The 15,949-nt window shown below is 55.1% G+C and overlaps 1 protein-coding gene across 1 annotated transcript; it reads right to left on the reverse strand.

The window, feature by feature from the left end:
• Positions 1-424: 424 nt before the first annotated feature.
• Positions 425-2,523, reverse strand: MIOX (myo-inositol oxygenase). Its single transcript, XM_075552642.1, has 10 exons — positions 2,509-2,523; positions 2,099-2,179; positions 1,822-1,902; positions 1,576-1,738; positions 1,425-1,492; positions 1,129-1,238; positions 989-1,056; positions 857-906; positions 610-722; positions 425-533 (listed from the first exon to the last, which is right to left on the reverse strand). The coding sequence occupies exons 1-10, from the start codon at positions 2,521-2,523 to the stop codon at positions 425-427; spliced, it is 858 nt and encodes a 285-aa protein (XP_075408757.1).
• Between the last annotated feature and the right edge of the window lie 13,426 nt (positions 2,524-15,949).

Consider the following 15,949-nt stretch of genomic DNA (forward strand, 5'->3'; position numbering starts at 1 on the left):
CTTTGCAGGGTACGTCCCCTCTGAGTAGTCCCTCTGGGGTCTGCAGTTAGGGGGTCTTCTAGAGGTGCCTGGTTGTGGGGAAATAGCGCCCAGACTGGGCAGCCCTTTTGGAGGGTGGGGTTATGGGGCAGCAGTGTGGCCAGTGAGCAGAGAGGAAACCTGGACAGGTTGGCTGGGCTGTGAGTCTCAGCCCTGCGGGCAAGGTCCCCTTGGCCGGCCTGGCCCACCCCTGAAGCCCCCACACCACGCCTCAGTGAGCATAGGATCCCCTGCCCCCAGGGTAGGGTCAGACCTCCAAGTCACATCAAGGTCTTTATTGGTGCAAGCAAGGCTGAGCACAGACAGGTGGGTGGGGTCCATCAGGGAGGTGGGGTGGCCCAGACTTGTCTCCATCATCACAAGGTCGGCTTGGGCTGGAGGGTAGTCACCAGCTGAGGACTCCGGGGCAGTACCTGTCGATGAGCCCCTGGTAATAGGGCCGCAGTCTGTCCACGTCAGGCAGGTCTGGGCATTTGGTGTAGAGGTCAAACTTGCTGTGGGGGCAGGATGGTGAGGTCCGAGGGCTGGTCTCCCTCCCCTCCCCCACCCCTCAGGCCCCCCAGCCCGTACTTGAACTCCTGAACCCAGGGTAGCATGTTCAGGTCTTCTTGGCTACACAGCTGCAGGTAGTCACCGCCCGTGTGCCACGGGTAGAAGGAGTGGAACCGGATCATGTAGAATGCCTGCACGCACACAGCACTCAGCGGTCCGCGCTGCGCTGGGCTGGGCGAGGGGGCGGGGCTCAGAGAAGCTGGGCGGGGCTGAGATGAGTCGGGCTGGGAGGGGCGGGGCGAGGCTGCTTCTTTGATGCCCCTACCTCAGGCGGGAGGGAGAATTTGTTGAACTTCATCACCTGGTACATGTACTCTGTGGGAGAGAGGTGTCATTGGCAGGCCCCTGGCTGAGGGTCCCGCCCCACCCCATCACCCCTGTCCCCCGGAAGCCTCACCGTCATGGCCCCAGGACATGAGAACGTTCCCCAGGCCACAGTGAGGCTGATATATCCCGAGCTCGGAGCTGCAGGAGAGGTGGGCTCAGGCCTGGGGCAGTCCCCAGGGAGGGCGGGGCCAGCGGGGGCCGGGGAGGCACCTGTATCGAGGGTCCTTGAGATCCGGATTGTCCTGGAAAGTTGAGTCGCAGAAGACCACAGAGGCCTGGGGCCGGCAGCCAACAGGAAAGGTGTCTCCAACTACAGCCCACTGGGGACAGGCAGCATTGGGTGGAGGCAGTGTGCCTGAAGCTCCCCGGCCAGCCAGACCTCCCCCAAGCATGGACCACTGGGGACGGGCAGCACCGGCTGGGGTAGGGGGTGGTGCAGCTGGGGCCCCCCAGGTCCCCTCACCTGGAACTCCCTGGCAGGTCCCCTCCCTCCCAGGCCCCCTCACCTGGGGCTCTCCAGCTAGGGCCAGCACCTTCCCCAGGTCATGCAGCAACCCCACCAGGTGGAACCAGTCTGAGGGAGACAGGGCAGGACCCAGACTCAGAAGGGTGCCATATCTGGCTCCTGGCCCCTGCCCCCACTTGGGGGATGCTCACCCTTGTCGGGATGTGCCCTCCGGATACCCTCCGCAGTCTGGAAGGCATGGAAGGAGTTGGGGAAGTCCACATCCGGGTCTGACTCGTCTACCAGCTGGTCCAGCAGGTCTACGGCCTCCAGGACTGTCATCTTCTTTGAGGAGAAGGTCCCGAACTGGGCGTGCTGGACCGAAGGGGGCTGTCAGTGGGGCTGTTGGCTGCCAGACCCTTCTAAGGGAGGACAGGCAGGGCACCCCACGGGCATACCTTCTCCCTGACGAAGTCCACGGTCTGGTGTGTGTGCATGAGCTTGTAGGTGGCAAACACTCGGTCCAGCAGCAGGCCAGACTGTAAGACCATCGGTCAGCCTGGGCGTCTCGCTGCCTGGCCCCCAGAGCCCACACACCCAGACCCGCTGCCTCCCAGGCTGACCCTACCCCAGACCCTATGACTCCAGTGGGAGCTTTCACATGGTGCCCCATGGAATTGTTCTGGGTGACCCAGGAGCCCCTTTCTGTGGGGTGGGCCAAGCAGTGGTCCTCACAGTGTAGTTCCGGAAGCTGGTCTTCTCCTTGTCCATCCCCGGCCCCCTCTCCAGCTGGCTGACCATTGTGGGGTCTGGGACCTGAGGGGGCGGTTAAACTGTGGGTGGGCGAAGCCCAGGGGTGGGCAGCAGAGGCCCCCTGGTCAGGGGAGGCCTCTCTCCCCTCCCTGTGCTCTTGGCCCCTCGCCCAGGAATGCCTGGTCCCAGGATATGCTGCGGAGTGGCCTGGCGCTTGGGGTCCAGGAAGTGCCGGCTGCCCTGAAGAGATGTAACCCAAGGCTGACCCTTGCTCCAGTGGAACCAGCAGGATGGGGAGCCCTTTGACCACTGGTGGGATGGGACTTTCAAGAAACAGTGAGTGGGGGCTTGGGGCTGTGACGGACAGGGGTGGGACGGGCACCAGGACTCACCACAGACACCTTCATTCTGATAGTGAGCAGGACAGGGGTAGCAGGCAGGCAGGAGTCCCCCAGGCCAGGGGTTCTATATAGGCTTGGGATTACATAAGTGACCGGACACCACCCAGCCCCTTTGCCTTGGGCCTCGGTAATGAGTGACCACCTGCCCTCCTGCCTGGCCTCCTGGGGTTAATGTGTCAGCCCAGCCAGTCCCCAGCGGCCTTAGTCCCTGGCTTGATGCCGGCCCTCCACCCTGGAGCAACTCCGGCCCCTCTGTTGGGTGATCTACTTGCAGCCGGGCCCCTGCCACCCTGGCCCCCAACCCCAGGTTCAGGGAGTAGAATTCAGAGACTCCAAGGTCAGACTGGGCTCTGAGATAGGGGTGTCCCCTGCATCCAGTGCTAGGGACGGCATCCCCAACCAGATGGAGCTCCAGGATGCAGCAGGGCCTCTGGGGGACCAGCCTCCACAATCAATAGAGTCTTAAGGACCCTAATTGTGTGTTTAAAAGGAATAAAATCAAGCTCGCCCTGTGGTCCTGTGGATCTGTGTCTTGCTTCAACAGTGTTTGAATGGAACAGATCCGAGGACTCCCTGCCTCCAACCTTCTGCCACAATCCAGTTTCCTTTCTGGAAGTAACTTCGGGACCATCTTCTTGGCCATCCCCTGGGACCAGCGAACACTTTTATGTTGTGTGTGATGACCTGCAAACCGATCAATCATGAGCTCAGATCCATCAGAATTATTCTGCTGACGCTGAGGCCAGCGTCAACCGTCTGGTCAACCTGCATCTGTGGGCCTCTTACATCTACCTCTCTCTGGGCTTCTTTTTCAACCATAACGATGTGACCTTGAAGGTGTGGGACACATCTTCCCGCGAGCTGGTGAAGGAGCAGCGCTAGGGGGCCGAGAGTCTCTTGAAGCTGCAGAACCAGCGCGGTGGCCGCGCCCTCTCCCAGGATGTGCAGAACCTGTCCCAAGATGAGCGGGGTAGAATCCTGGATGCCAAGGAAGCCGCCCTAACCCTGGAGAAAAACTCAACCAGGCCCTTCTGGACCTGCATGCCATAGCGTCCACGCATGCTGACCCCCATCTCTGTGACTTTCTGGAGAACCACTTCCTGGACAAGGAGGTGCAACTGCTCAAGAAGATGGGTGAGCACCTGACCCACCTCTGCAGGCTGGCCAGCCCCCAGGCCGGGCTGGGCGAGGATCTCTTCAAGAGACTCACCGGCTTTAGCCCCTCTGCCTGAACCTGCCCACGTGCCAGCGCAGTGCCACCACCCTGGAGCCCCTCCCCAAAGCCGGGGACCAAATGGAAACAATAAGGCTTCCTTTTGCAGCAAAAATTTTAAAAAGAATGAAATCAAGGACAACAGACAAAGCATGCAAGGGTTCACCTTTTCAACGGAGTCTGGAGTCAGAGAGAGAGAATGTATCCTCCAACAGCCCTAGACAGTCTAATATAATCCTCAGGCATGCAAGCCATGTCAAAGGGTACTAGGGACAAACTAATAGGAAGGGGAAGTTCTAGAGTGAAGATGGCAGCGTAATCTTTGTCCTGCCTGAGCTGACTTGACCTTAGGTTTCCTGAGCGCTTCTTCTCCAGGAGAACAATCTATGATCCTTATTAGAAGGAAGGGGGCCGTACTTAGGGTGGGGTGGACAGCAGAGTCGGATTGCTCTCCACAGCAGATAACCTTCAAGTGTATAATAAGCAAGCATGAGGTTATAAGAAGCATCTTTTAAAAAAAGCATCTTAAAATTGGCTTGGGGGGGCATTGTGAGGAATAACTTACTCAGGAGAATATGACTGGGATGCATCCCCAAGTCCTCCAGTCCAGCCTCTGAGACTCCTTCAGTAGGAGCGCAGAGAAACTGTCCATACACACGCCCTCCCTGGTTCTGAGTTTCCCACAAGGGCCCACTGGCTGGAGACCAGCCCTGCAGCTAGTCTGTATTGGAAACTGGCAGGGACTGGGGTGTGTGTGCATGGTGTGGCACCTCAGGGAGCAGGGCACCTATCTGGGGCTCCCTCAGATGGAGATGTCTTGGCAATGGTGTGATCTGACTTATGTAGAACAGGGTCTGTGGCAGCTGTATTGAGAATAAGTGGAGGGCCTCAGCACCTCAAAGCCCCACCCCCAAGAACAGCCTGGGCCCCTCACTGACTCACATTTGCCTGTGTGCCTCTCTGCACCTCACCACGCTGTGTGCCCCAAGTCCTCCCGAGTTTGGGAGATGGAGGGAGCTGGACCACCAGTGGCCGGACTCTGTGTATTTCTGAGGTGATACCCCGGGTTTGGGTGCGGGTGTCAGCTGACAGTCAGGATTTGGGGTCATTATGCTGCCCTGGGGCAGGCCCTACTGAAGTCAGGACTCCTGGCCTGAGTCTGCACAGCAGGCATGGACAGTGACAGACAGGCCACTGGGCGGAGAAGCAGCAGAGCCTCAGTGAGTCTGGGCTGACCCCTCCCTGATGACCCTGAAGAGGGTGCCAGTATGTGTGTATACATGTACATGCATGTGACATGTACACGAATTGACATGACTGTATATATGAGCATGAGTGTACATGCCTGTGACACGTGCGTACATGTGTGTGCTTATCTAGTGTGAATATGGCTGAGTATATGTACATTCATGCATGTACATGTTTCTATTGTGTGAGCATGCCTGTGTGTGTGCATTAGTGCCTGTGCATGTAACAGGCTAATGTCTATGCACTGTTTGCCTAGGTGCACATGTGTGTGCTCCTGTACATGTGAGGCATGTGCTTGTGTCAGTGGAACAGTGTGTACCAGGGAAAGACTGGACACAGGTCATGGGGTACTGGTTGCTTCTGGATGGTGGAGCAAGGGGGTGGGAGAGAGTAAGGGGTGAGGCTGGACTTTACTCGGGGAGCCCTGGGGGGTCTTGGCAGAGCTGAACTGTGGACACTGCATACCAACCTCCCTCAACCCTGCCCCCTTTACCCTGTCCACCACATGTCCCTGCAGCCACGCCCAGACAGGCTGCTCCCTGCCGCCCCCCCTCCCCCACTCATCTGCCAATGCACCAGGCCCTGCCTGTCTCTCAGATAGACGCTCTTCAGTGGCTGAGTGGCCCTGAGACTGAGTCATCTGGCTCTCTCAGCTGCCTTCAGTCACTGGCCAGGGGCTCAAGCCTGGGATTGCCAACCTCACCCCCTTCCCCTGGCCAGTCTCCAGCCTACCAGCCCCGCTCCAGGTAGCCTTCCTGGATGGCTCACAACCCTGACCCCCCTGCTGTGGTTTCCAGCCAGGGGCAGGGACCCTCTCTAAAGTTGGGGTGAGATGTCAGCGCCTCTAGAAGGAGGGGAGAGGGGGTGTGGTCATCAGGACCAGCACCCTGCAGTGAGGTGCTCAAGTCCTGGCTGGGTTCCGGGGCAGTGCCAGTCCCACCCCCTTGAGGGAATGCAAGGGCGTAATGCATAGCCCCTTCCTTTGGGGGAGGCCCTGGCAGGTGGAGATGGCAGAGAGGCACTTGCTTCCGGGTTAAGTCAAGGAGGTAGATGAGAGCCAGAGAACCTGGGAGAGCAAAGGGAGAGATTGCCCCTGGCCTCTGGTGGGGGGGGGGCGGGGTACGGAGGGAGAGCCCCACCCTCAGACTCACGTGGCTCTGCTCTACCCCTCCCTACCACTGCTCCTGGACCACCGGGTAGGGATGCGGAGGGAGCGAGCTAACCCTGCGTAGTGCCCTCCGCTCTGCCCAGGGTTGGGATGGCAAGAGGGGAAGCCGGCGGGCTTGCCAAGGGGATCTTTACCCAAGCGGGGGCTTGTGGGGAGGGGCTCAGCTTTTCTCACCCGCCCTAGGGTTCAGGACCCTGGTTTACGCTCCATCTACCCAAGCCCCTCCCCCAAGCCGGTTTCCCCTGAGGGGAGGGGAGGAGCTGGTGCTGTCCCACAGCTTCCTGTCCATGTCCACGTGAGTCGGGTTCACAGGTGCCAGAGGCTGGGTTCTGGGACTATCTCCGCGGGGGGCCTGGGCCCCTCTCTGGTGTCTGCAGGAGCTCTGGGGGCTGACCCAGGATCAGGGAGGGGGGACAGGGTGTGGCAGGCTCATCAGCGCTCCACATCCCCACCCTCCCCGCCCCTGCCTTGCCCAGGACCTCCGCGCTGTCCCCACCCCCGCCTCGAGAGGTGGGTAGACCAGCCCCGAAAGGGGACTTCATCATTTTCCTCACTGCCGCTGTGGAGGCTGCTGGGGTCCACAGGGGTTGTCCATCACATTCAGGAGCCAGTCTCAGGGTGGGGTCTGCTGGGCTGGGCTGGTGCAGTCCCAGGTGAGGAGCAGGTTCTCCGGAGGATGGCTCAGGTGGGAGCCAGGCTGCTGCACTTCTGTGGCTGGGAGCCCCGTGTAACTTCCAGACACAGTCTTGGGCATGGGGTGCTGCGCATGACAACTGCTGGGGGCAGGGCGGGCACTGTGCTCCCTGCACAGGGGATGGAGGATAAATGGGGTGGCCCAACCTTCAGGAACTACAAACCCACCACCTATCCCCTCCACTCAGGGGAACCCCTGGATACCCCTCCAGCTTGGGGCACTGCTGGGAGGAGCCGACAGCCCTGACACTATCCCATAATCTTTTTTGGGGGGCTGTAGTAACTCAGCCACTTCATTGGCCCTGGTCATATGCCCCTGTCCCCCACAGCAAAGAGCACCCCTAGCCTCTTTGGGCCTCCACATGTAGGACTTAGGGTGGCTTGTCCTAGGGCAGACATTGTCTTCTTGGGGAGAGCCAGATCCCTATGGTGGGAGCAAGGCTGCAGGACACCCAGCTTGTGGTAATCGATGGAGGCGGGTCTTGCCTTGGCGGGGTGGGGGGGCTCCCCAGGCATCCTGGCCCCCTGCTGATCCAGGGGCAGGGCTGGGGCTGGTCCTCCCTTTGCTCATCAGGGTCCAGCCAGTGGCTGGCACCACACACCCCAGGTCTCTGGACAGGGTGCCCAGGGAACTATAGATACAGGCGGCTGGCTGATTCCACAGCCGAGCCTAGCACTCCTTAGAGTGACTGGACTGGGCTCTCCTGATGATCTCTGTGGGCGCAGCTTGGGGCCTGAGAGCGAGTCAGGGCTCACTTGGCCAGCTCTAGGTTGGGGATTTGGTCTGGGATTGCAATAGCCTTGGACACGCCTGAACTAGTGTGTGGGCCAGGAGTGGTGAAGTGGAGCTGAGGTGGACCGCCCCTTTTCAGCCTCCTGTCCCTGGGATGCTGACCTCACTCTAAAACGCTGAAAACTCCCCAGCTACCAGTGAATGCAACCTGCCATGCACGTCCTGATCACCTGCAGACTGAAGAGCAAGATCACACCTCCGCAGAGCACTGCAGGGGGCCAGACCACACCTGCCGGAGTTCTCTTACCAGCCACGTTGGTGTCCCACTATATCTCCTAAGATTTAGCACAGTAGAGTCAGGGATTGTAGTCCCCAAATCACATTTCAATGACAAGTGCATTGCTGAAATCACATGCACAGTGCCTGACACACACAGACCAGCACAATGTAGTCAAAGAATAAATGTTGAACATGAAGTCAGTGAAAGAAAATAGAGGGAAAGGGGGGAGGGGCTTGAAATTATTATGGGGTAGAAAAGTCTCAGAAGTCATATGATTGAACTATTGAATTGTATGATATGTAAGTTATGTGCCAATAAAACTGTAATTTTAAAAAGTCTAAGAAACTGGGCATTTGGTTAGAAGAGCATAATGAGCTACAGATTTCCGAGTTGAGTTTATGAGTTTAATACCACAGGTTCTTTTCAAATTGAAAGATTCACAACTGTGACTCTAGGCCTTACACAGTCCCAACTCTCCTGGATCAAAATAGGCCACCAGAGTTGAGATGGGGTCGCCTGACTTTTTGTCACACAAGAGGCGGTGCAGTCGTCCTTAACCTCCCTGGCAGTAATCCCGAGTGTGGCTTGGGGTAAATGTTAACTGTCACAAGTGGTAACCCCGAGCCACGCTCAGGATTACACTGCAGAGAAGTCCCTAAACTGTTCCCTGGTCTAGCTGTGTCTACTGCTGTGATCGCAGAGCTCAGGGGCAGAGGGCGTGGGACTGGGCTGGAAATTCAAAACTGCAAATCTAAAAGAGACATACACACACACAGTGATACAGAGTAACCTGTGAGGATTACATTGTATTAAAGCAAATCACCTCAGATTTGTCCCTAGATCAGTCTCCAGTGCCCTGCCTGCCCTTTTACTGTCATTTGGAAAAAATTTTGCCTGGAAATATTTTTGTCTATGGCATCAAAAAAGGGGGTCACTTTAGTACAAAAGGAGCTTTAGACCACATAAATGACGGTGACTTAGAATTACTCACAGAATTGAGCGATAGCGGTTCATGGGGAAATTCATAATCCGACACTGACACTGATCAGATAAGTGACGACAGTGACGATTCCGCACCTGAGCTCAGCGATGTGCGAACTTGGTGCTCTATTGTCTGCAGTATGGATCTAGGCAGCTCCCCCAAGATTCCCGTTACTGGAGCACCTGGCATGAGAGTAGATGTTGGTTGACCACAACAACTCTTTCGCGTACCTACAATTATTTCTGACCGATGAGGTCATTGAAAAAATTGTTACGGAGACAAATTGGTACAAAGAGCAACAATCCGCTACTCTGCTTCATAAGTTTTCAAGGAGCAGAAAGTGGGAACCAGTGACCAAAGATGGCATTTTGAAATTTTTGGGCCTAATAATACTTCAGGGAGTGGAGAGAAACCCCTATGGAAATGGTGTTGGACCACCAATAAATTACTTGCAACTCCATTTTTTGGCACCGTCATGTCAGAACACAGATTTTCCCTGATTGTGAAATTTTTTCACTTCACAATGAAGAATTTGATGAAACTACTCATCCTGCACCCAAACTAAAGAAAATTTGGGAAGTATCTCAAATGATTGTAAAGACTTCCCAGCAGACCTATGTGCCAGAAAGAGGCATCAGCATGGGTGAAAGTCTCATGGCATGTAAGGGACGGCTCAGCCGGATACAACACATTGCATCAAAGAGCACGATTTGGCATAAAATCCTATGTGCTCTGTGAATCGTCAACTGGCTACATTTGCAATTCGGTCATATACACGGGAAAAGGCACACAATTCAATCCAAAGTACAGCGACCATGGAATGGCAACATCTTCGGTTCTAACACTTACTGAGCCATTGCTAAATCAGGCTATTGCATTACAACTGACAACTTTTTTTTTTAAACAATTTATTGGGGCTCATACAATTCTTTTCACAGTTCATACATATACATACATCAATTGTATAAAGCACATCTGTACAGTCTTTGCCCTAATCATTTTTTTCTCTTTTCTTCTTTTACATTTTATTAGGGACTCAAACAACTCTTACCACAATCCATACATATACATACATCAATTGTATAAAGCACATCCATACATTCCCTGCCCCAATCATTCTCAAGGCATTTGCTCTCCACTTAAGCCCCTTGCATCAGGTCCTCTTCCCCCCCCCCTCCCTCCCCATTCCCCCCTCCCTCATATGCCCTTGGTAATTTATACATCGTTATTTTGTCATATCTTGCCCTATCCGGAGTCTCCCTTCCCCCCTTCTCTGCTGTCCCTCTCCCAAGGAAGAGGTCACATGTGGATCCTTGTAATCAGTTCCCCCCTTCCAACCCACTCACCCTCCACTCTCCCAGCATCGTCCCTCACACCCTTGGTCCTGAAGCTATCGTCCACCCTGGATTCCCTGTACCTCCAACCCTCATATGCACCAGTGTACAGCCTCTGTCCTATCCAGCCCTGCAAGGTAGAATTCGGATCATGGTAGTTGGGGGGAGGAAGCATCCAGGATCTGGGGGAGATTTGTGTTCTTCATCGGTACTACCTCACACCCTAATTAACCCATCTCCTCTCCTAAACCCCTCTATGAGGGGATCTCCATTGGTCGACATTTGGGCCTTGGGTCTCCACTCTGCACTTCCCCCTTCATTTAATATGATATATATATACATATATACACATACATATATACATATACACATATATACACATACATACACACACTTATATCTTTTTTTTTTTTGCATGATGCCTTATACCTGGTCCCTTGGGCACCTCGTGATCGCACTGGCCGGTGTGCTTCTTCCATGTGGGCTTATTTGCTTCTGAGCTAGATGGCCGCTTGTTCACCTTCAAGCCTTTAAGACCCCAGACACTATCTCTTTTGATAGCCGGGCACCATCAGCTTTCTTCACCACATTTGCTTATGCAGCCATTTGTCTTCAGCAATCCTATCATGGAGGTGTGCAGTCAATGATATGATTTTTTGTTCTTTGATGCCTGGTAACTGATCCCTTTGGGACCACTCGATCACACAGGCTGGTGTGTTCTTCCATGTGGACTTTGTTGCTTCTGAGCTAGATGGCCGCTTATTTATCTTCAAGCCTTTAAGACCCCAGTCACTATCTCTTTTGATAGCCGGGCACCATCAGCTTTCTTCACCACATTTACTTGTTCATCCACTTTGACTCCAGCCGTTGTGTCGGAAGAGTGAGCATCATAGAGTTCCAATTTAATAAAAGAAGGTATTCATGCATTGAGGGAGTGTTTGAGTAGAGGCCCAAGGACAACTGACAACTTTTATACATCCCCTGAACTTTATGAGTTTCTTATAAAAAACAGAACTGATGCCCATAGAACCGTCAGGGCTAACCAGCATGACGTGCCAGCAATGTTTGTCAAGAAGCAGCTAAGAACTGGAGCAATGGTTGCCTGGCAGAAAGGCAGGGTGATGGCCCTGTGATGGCGGGACAAGAAGGATGTGTGTCTAATGAGTACAGTTCATAATCCCTCAGCTGCAATGGTGTGCACAGAAGGTTGGGAAGAAGCCATGAAGCCAGAAGGAGTGACAGACTACAATGAAACCATGGGAGGTGTCGACAGAGCCGGCCACGCACTCACATTCTGCCCAGCAATGCGAACACAGCCAGAGAAATACGCCAAGAAGATCTTCAGGTATCTTGTCGAGCGATGCTTGTGGAATGCCTACATTCTGTAGAGCAAAGAGCGACAAGCCTTTGGTTCATCCTGACTTCATTTGGAAAGTTGCTGAATGGATCTTTGTGAACCACCAGACACCATCAATAGCTGTGAATAGACCCGGACGTCACGCTGTTGACGTTGTCAACCCAGACACCTGACTGGTTATTGCTTCATGGACTATATCCCACCAACCGAAAAAAAGTCAGCACCTACAAGGACAGGTGTGGTTTGTTGCTCAAAGCAAGATGGCCATGGAAAGAGACTAGAAAAGAAACCAGGTTCCATTGTCTTGATTGTGATGTTGGACATTGTGCAGTCCCATGCTTCAAAATTTTTCACACTCAGGATTTTTATTGAATGCACTTTGATGTCGCACCCTTTTTGAAAAATTGCAGTGCTTTTAATTTGATTACGTTATTGAAAAATTATATTATTTTTATATTTATTATATTATAATTTATGATTTTGTGTATTAAAGTTTATCATACCAGGAATGTCTACTAGAGAGATTAAAATGAGTAATTTCATAAGAATTACAGGCTTACAATATAAAACAACAAATTTTATGCAAAACAATGTACTACTTTGGGTACAAAATTACTGACTTAATTAGACCGACAGGGAGGTTAATAAAGCTGACAGTCAGCTTCACGCAGAACATTGTTAATACTGCACATTTAAAAAAATGTTCATCTTAGAGATTGTTCTGCAGTTCAAATATCCAACAACGTGGGAAACAACAGCTAGCCAATACACACCACTGTAAAAAGACAGGTAACATTGACCAGAAGCCCACAGGCTGGACGTGGTTCCGATTCGGCAGTTTTCCTCTTGTGTCATCAACCCCAGAAATCTACTCCTTCAGCTGCTGCAGGTTTAAAGAACTACCTGGGCTTCCTGGTTTCATTTCACCTTCTTGACCCATCCAATGTTCCCATTATCACGAGGACTTCCTCTTTGAAGTCTCCAACACTTTTCCTAATCTGGAGTGTGCTGGAGGGTGAAGCAGCTCAGCAAGTCCCCCCAGCTTGTACTTCCTTACAGGATCGTCTGGAGAAACTTGCATATTCCTGCTTGACTTTTTGTCAACTTCGCTATCAGAATCACTGCCAGAGGAGCTTAAAGATACACGTTTCTCTGGTGCAGGCAGGGAGTCCTGAGCCTTGGCTAATGGGGGATCAGGAAGGCCAGGAGTAAGAAGGTCCGGAGCGTCTTTCTGGTGGCAGAGACGCTGGGTCGGAGTTCGGGGAGCATGAAACTGCTCCTCCTCACTAAGCCTGTGCCAACCTACCCTCCCTCCAACCAGCAGTGCCTGTGGCACCGTCATGCCTCTCAGGTGGCCATGACCTCGTTGCCCACTGATGGGTACCCCTTCCCTTACCTCAGCATCCCTTTGCCTCCTACTCTGTCCCTTCTTTGGTCTTTGCCTGCCCACTGCAGTCTTTGGGGGCCTGGTTGGATTCTTGGGACCTCTCCAGACTCTTCCCAAGGGTCCCCCGGCAGAGCACTTCCTGAAACCCTCGCTGGGTGAGGGAATCCAAGAGGGCCAGGCACGGCCTGCTGATCCTAGTGGAGAGGCTGGGGAGCTGGGAAGGGCCTGTGTTTGTCTCCTGTATGCTCCTCCATGGGGGCAGCAAGGTGGTCCCAATCCCTTTGGGAAGATGGAGTGGGAGGCCAGGAAGAAGTGGAGACTGGGCCATGGTTTTCTGGGGAGGCTGTAGGGACGTCTGAGACACAGCTGGAGCCAGCCCCAGGCCTGGGCAGTGCCTGGCCATGCAGAGGAGGCTGACTGTCCAGCACATAGCCTCATGGGTCACAGCTGTGGGCTCCCAGTGATGGGGGTGGGGCGGGGAGCCAGGGTGGGCAGTGCTCTGAGTGTCTACCGAGGACGGAGCTGGGGCACAGGTGTGAGGGCCAGCACCAAGGGGGACAGGGGCACAGGGCAGGGGCACAGAAGGTGGGTGATGTGTCAGCTGCTTCCCTGTGCCCCATGCCTCCCCAAATTTTCCATTCCCACTGCTGCCATTACCGACCCCCCACCAAAGGAGGTAACATGACCCTCCTCCCACAACAACGGTGCACATGGTGGCCCAGGGAGAGCTCAGAGAACCCCCTGGGGTTTGGCGTGGAGTTGCTCTCACAGGGCCCTGCTAGCTGTGGTCGTGCTCCACCTGTCCGCTGAGCATGGAGCCCGGGAGGCTGCCCTGTCTGGGAAGACGGCGCACACCAGGGCTGCAGGAGGCTCAGGGCCAGGCTGCAAGGTGCAGAGGCACAGCCTGTTTGCCTGGAGGTACTTCCGACAGGGGGCAAAGATGACCGTCTGCAGTGTGGGGACCCCTCTTGGTCAAAAAAGCCAGAAGCCTCAAACTGGACTCCGGAGGGCATCATGATCCCAGAACAAAGATGTGATTTGCCAAGACTACATTTTACTGAGAGCCAAGATGGGTGTACAGGGAAGCAGCTTCAGGAAGCCGAACCCCCTTGTGAGGGAGACTCCTTAACAGTGCTGCAGAGCAGAGATGCAGGGTGAGGACCAAGGTGCACCTGTCTCAAGGCAGAGGCTGCCCCCACCCCTTGGGCGTGCACATGGGGAGTGGGGGTCACGTTGATAGGAGGGCGAGCCCTGTGGGTACCTGGACCCCTCTTTGCGTGTCTGCAGGGGCCTGGTTGGCGGGGCCATGGGATGGGGCGGTCAAGGTGTGATTGGCTCAGTCAGTGGAGGCTGTGGGGACTGCTGTAGTCCTTGGGGATCATGTGATTGCCAGGCTGCCTTATATTCCACGGACGATGAGCAACTTTGTCTGTCTGGCAGCTCGGCCGCTCACAGGCATTATTTTGGAGCCAGCCCCAGAGTCTGCAGGGACTGGGCTGGAGTGGGTGTGGGTGCCAGCAGTGGCGATTCTTCAGAGGCTGGTCCAGGGTGCGGTCCAGGCTATAGCTCTCCTGTGGCTGGAGGGCCTGGTGCCACTTGGGGATCCAAGTCTGGGGCATGAGATGCTGTTCCAGCTGGTCACTGGACGCGATCCCAGCCAGGGGTTCCCTGCACAGGAAACAGGATGGCCTAGACTTCAGGGACCCCACAACCACCACCTCTCCCCTCCACTTAGGGAGTCCCTGAGTTCCCCATCAGCCTCGGGCACTGCTGGGGGAAGCCCATTGGCATCGAGTCATGAGCACCCGTGCCTCCCCAGGCAAAATGCACCCCAAGTCTCTGTGGGCCTCCACATCCAGGACTTTGGGTGACTGTCCTGGGCCCATTTTGGGGTGACTAGAGCTGGTCAGCCTTTGGAGGTCCCTCCAGTGTCCCCTGCCCAAGGCCACCTGCTTCTTGGGGAGAGCCAGAGCTCCATGGGGAGCAAGGCTGTGTTTAACCATCTTGTGGTAACCGAAGGGTGCTGGCCTTAGTTTGAGGGGATCCCCCAGGCATCCTGGTCCCCTGCTGAGCCAGGGGCAGGGCTGGGGCTGGTACTGTCGCCACTCACCTGAGTCCAATCTGCAGCCAGCTCTCCGCGGACAGGGGGCCCTGGAGCTGCAGAAAGAGGAGGCTGATGCAGAAGAGGGTGCCAACTGGGAGGGGTGCCATGGCAGGTGGGAGGTCCAGGGGTGCTGGCTGTAACCTCGAGTCAGGGGTCCTTTGCTGCTCCTGGGGTGCTTTCCGCAGCTGAGGTGTTGGGTCCAGTGGCTAGTCTGCTATGGGATGGTGTGAGCCCTGGACACCTCCAGAACTATATAGTCTTGGGGATGGGGGGGAGGGTAGAGGCGGAGCCAGACTCCAACTCTACGGGTCACCCCTCCTCAGCCTCTGCCAATGGGGAAGGAGTCTAGGTTGAAAACCTGCTGGTGCCTCCCATCCCCCTACCACCCACCCCCAGCCCCTCCCAATCCTGTTCTGGAGCCCTGCCACCAGTACCCATTCTGCTCACGCCATCCAAGCCCCTCCTTCCCAGCCTCACTCTCCACCCACTCCCAGCCCTGCTGTTCTGAGTACACACACACACACACACACACACACACACACACACACACACACACACACACACACACACACACGGAAGCTCCGCTGGGTTCCTCTGAACCTGGCCTGGCTCTGGAGACTGGGCGGGACTGGCTGGGCTAGGACATGACTGAGAGCTTTCCATGCCCCACACAGGCAATTTCCAAACCACAGCAGATCCTGGGATTCCTTGGCTGGGCTGTTAAACTCAGAGTCAGTGGTTCAAAACCACCAGCTGCTGTTATACTCCAATGAAGAGTTACCTACAGGGCAATTCCACCCTGTCCAGGAGGGTGGCTGTGAGTCGGAATAAACTCCGTGGAAGGAGTCTGGGGTGAGTTGAATCAGTGTGAGAGGAGGGCAGTGGGTTGGACTGTCTGGTAGCAGGAGCCTCTGGAGCTTAATGGCGCTGTGG

This window comes from Tenrec ecaudatus, chromosome 6 (assembly GCF_050624435.1).
Source record: "Tenrec ecaudatus isolate mTenEca1 chromosome 6, mTenEca1.hap1, whole genome shotgun sequence".
Lineage (NCBI taxonomy): Eukaryota > Metazoa > Chordata > Mammalia > Afrosoricida > Tenrecidae > Tenrec > Tenrec ecaudatus.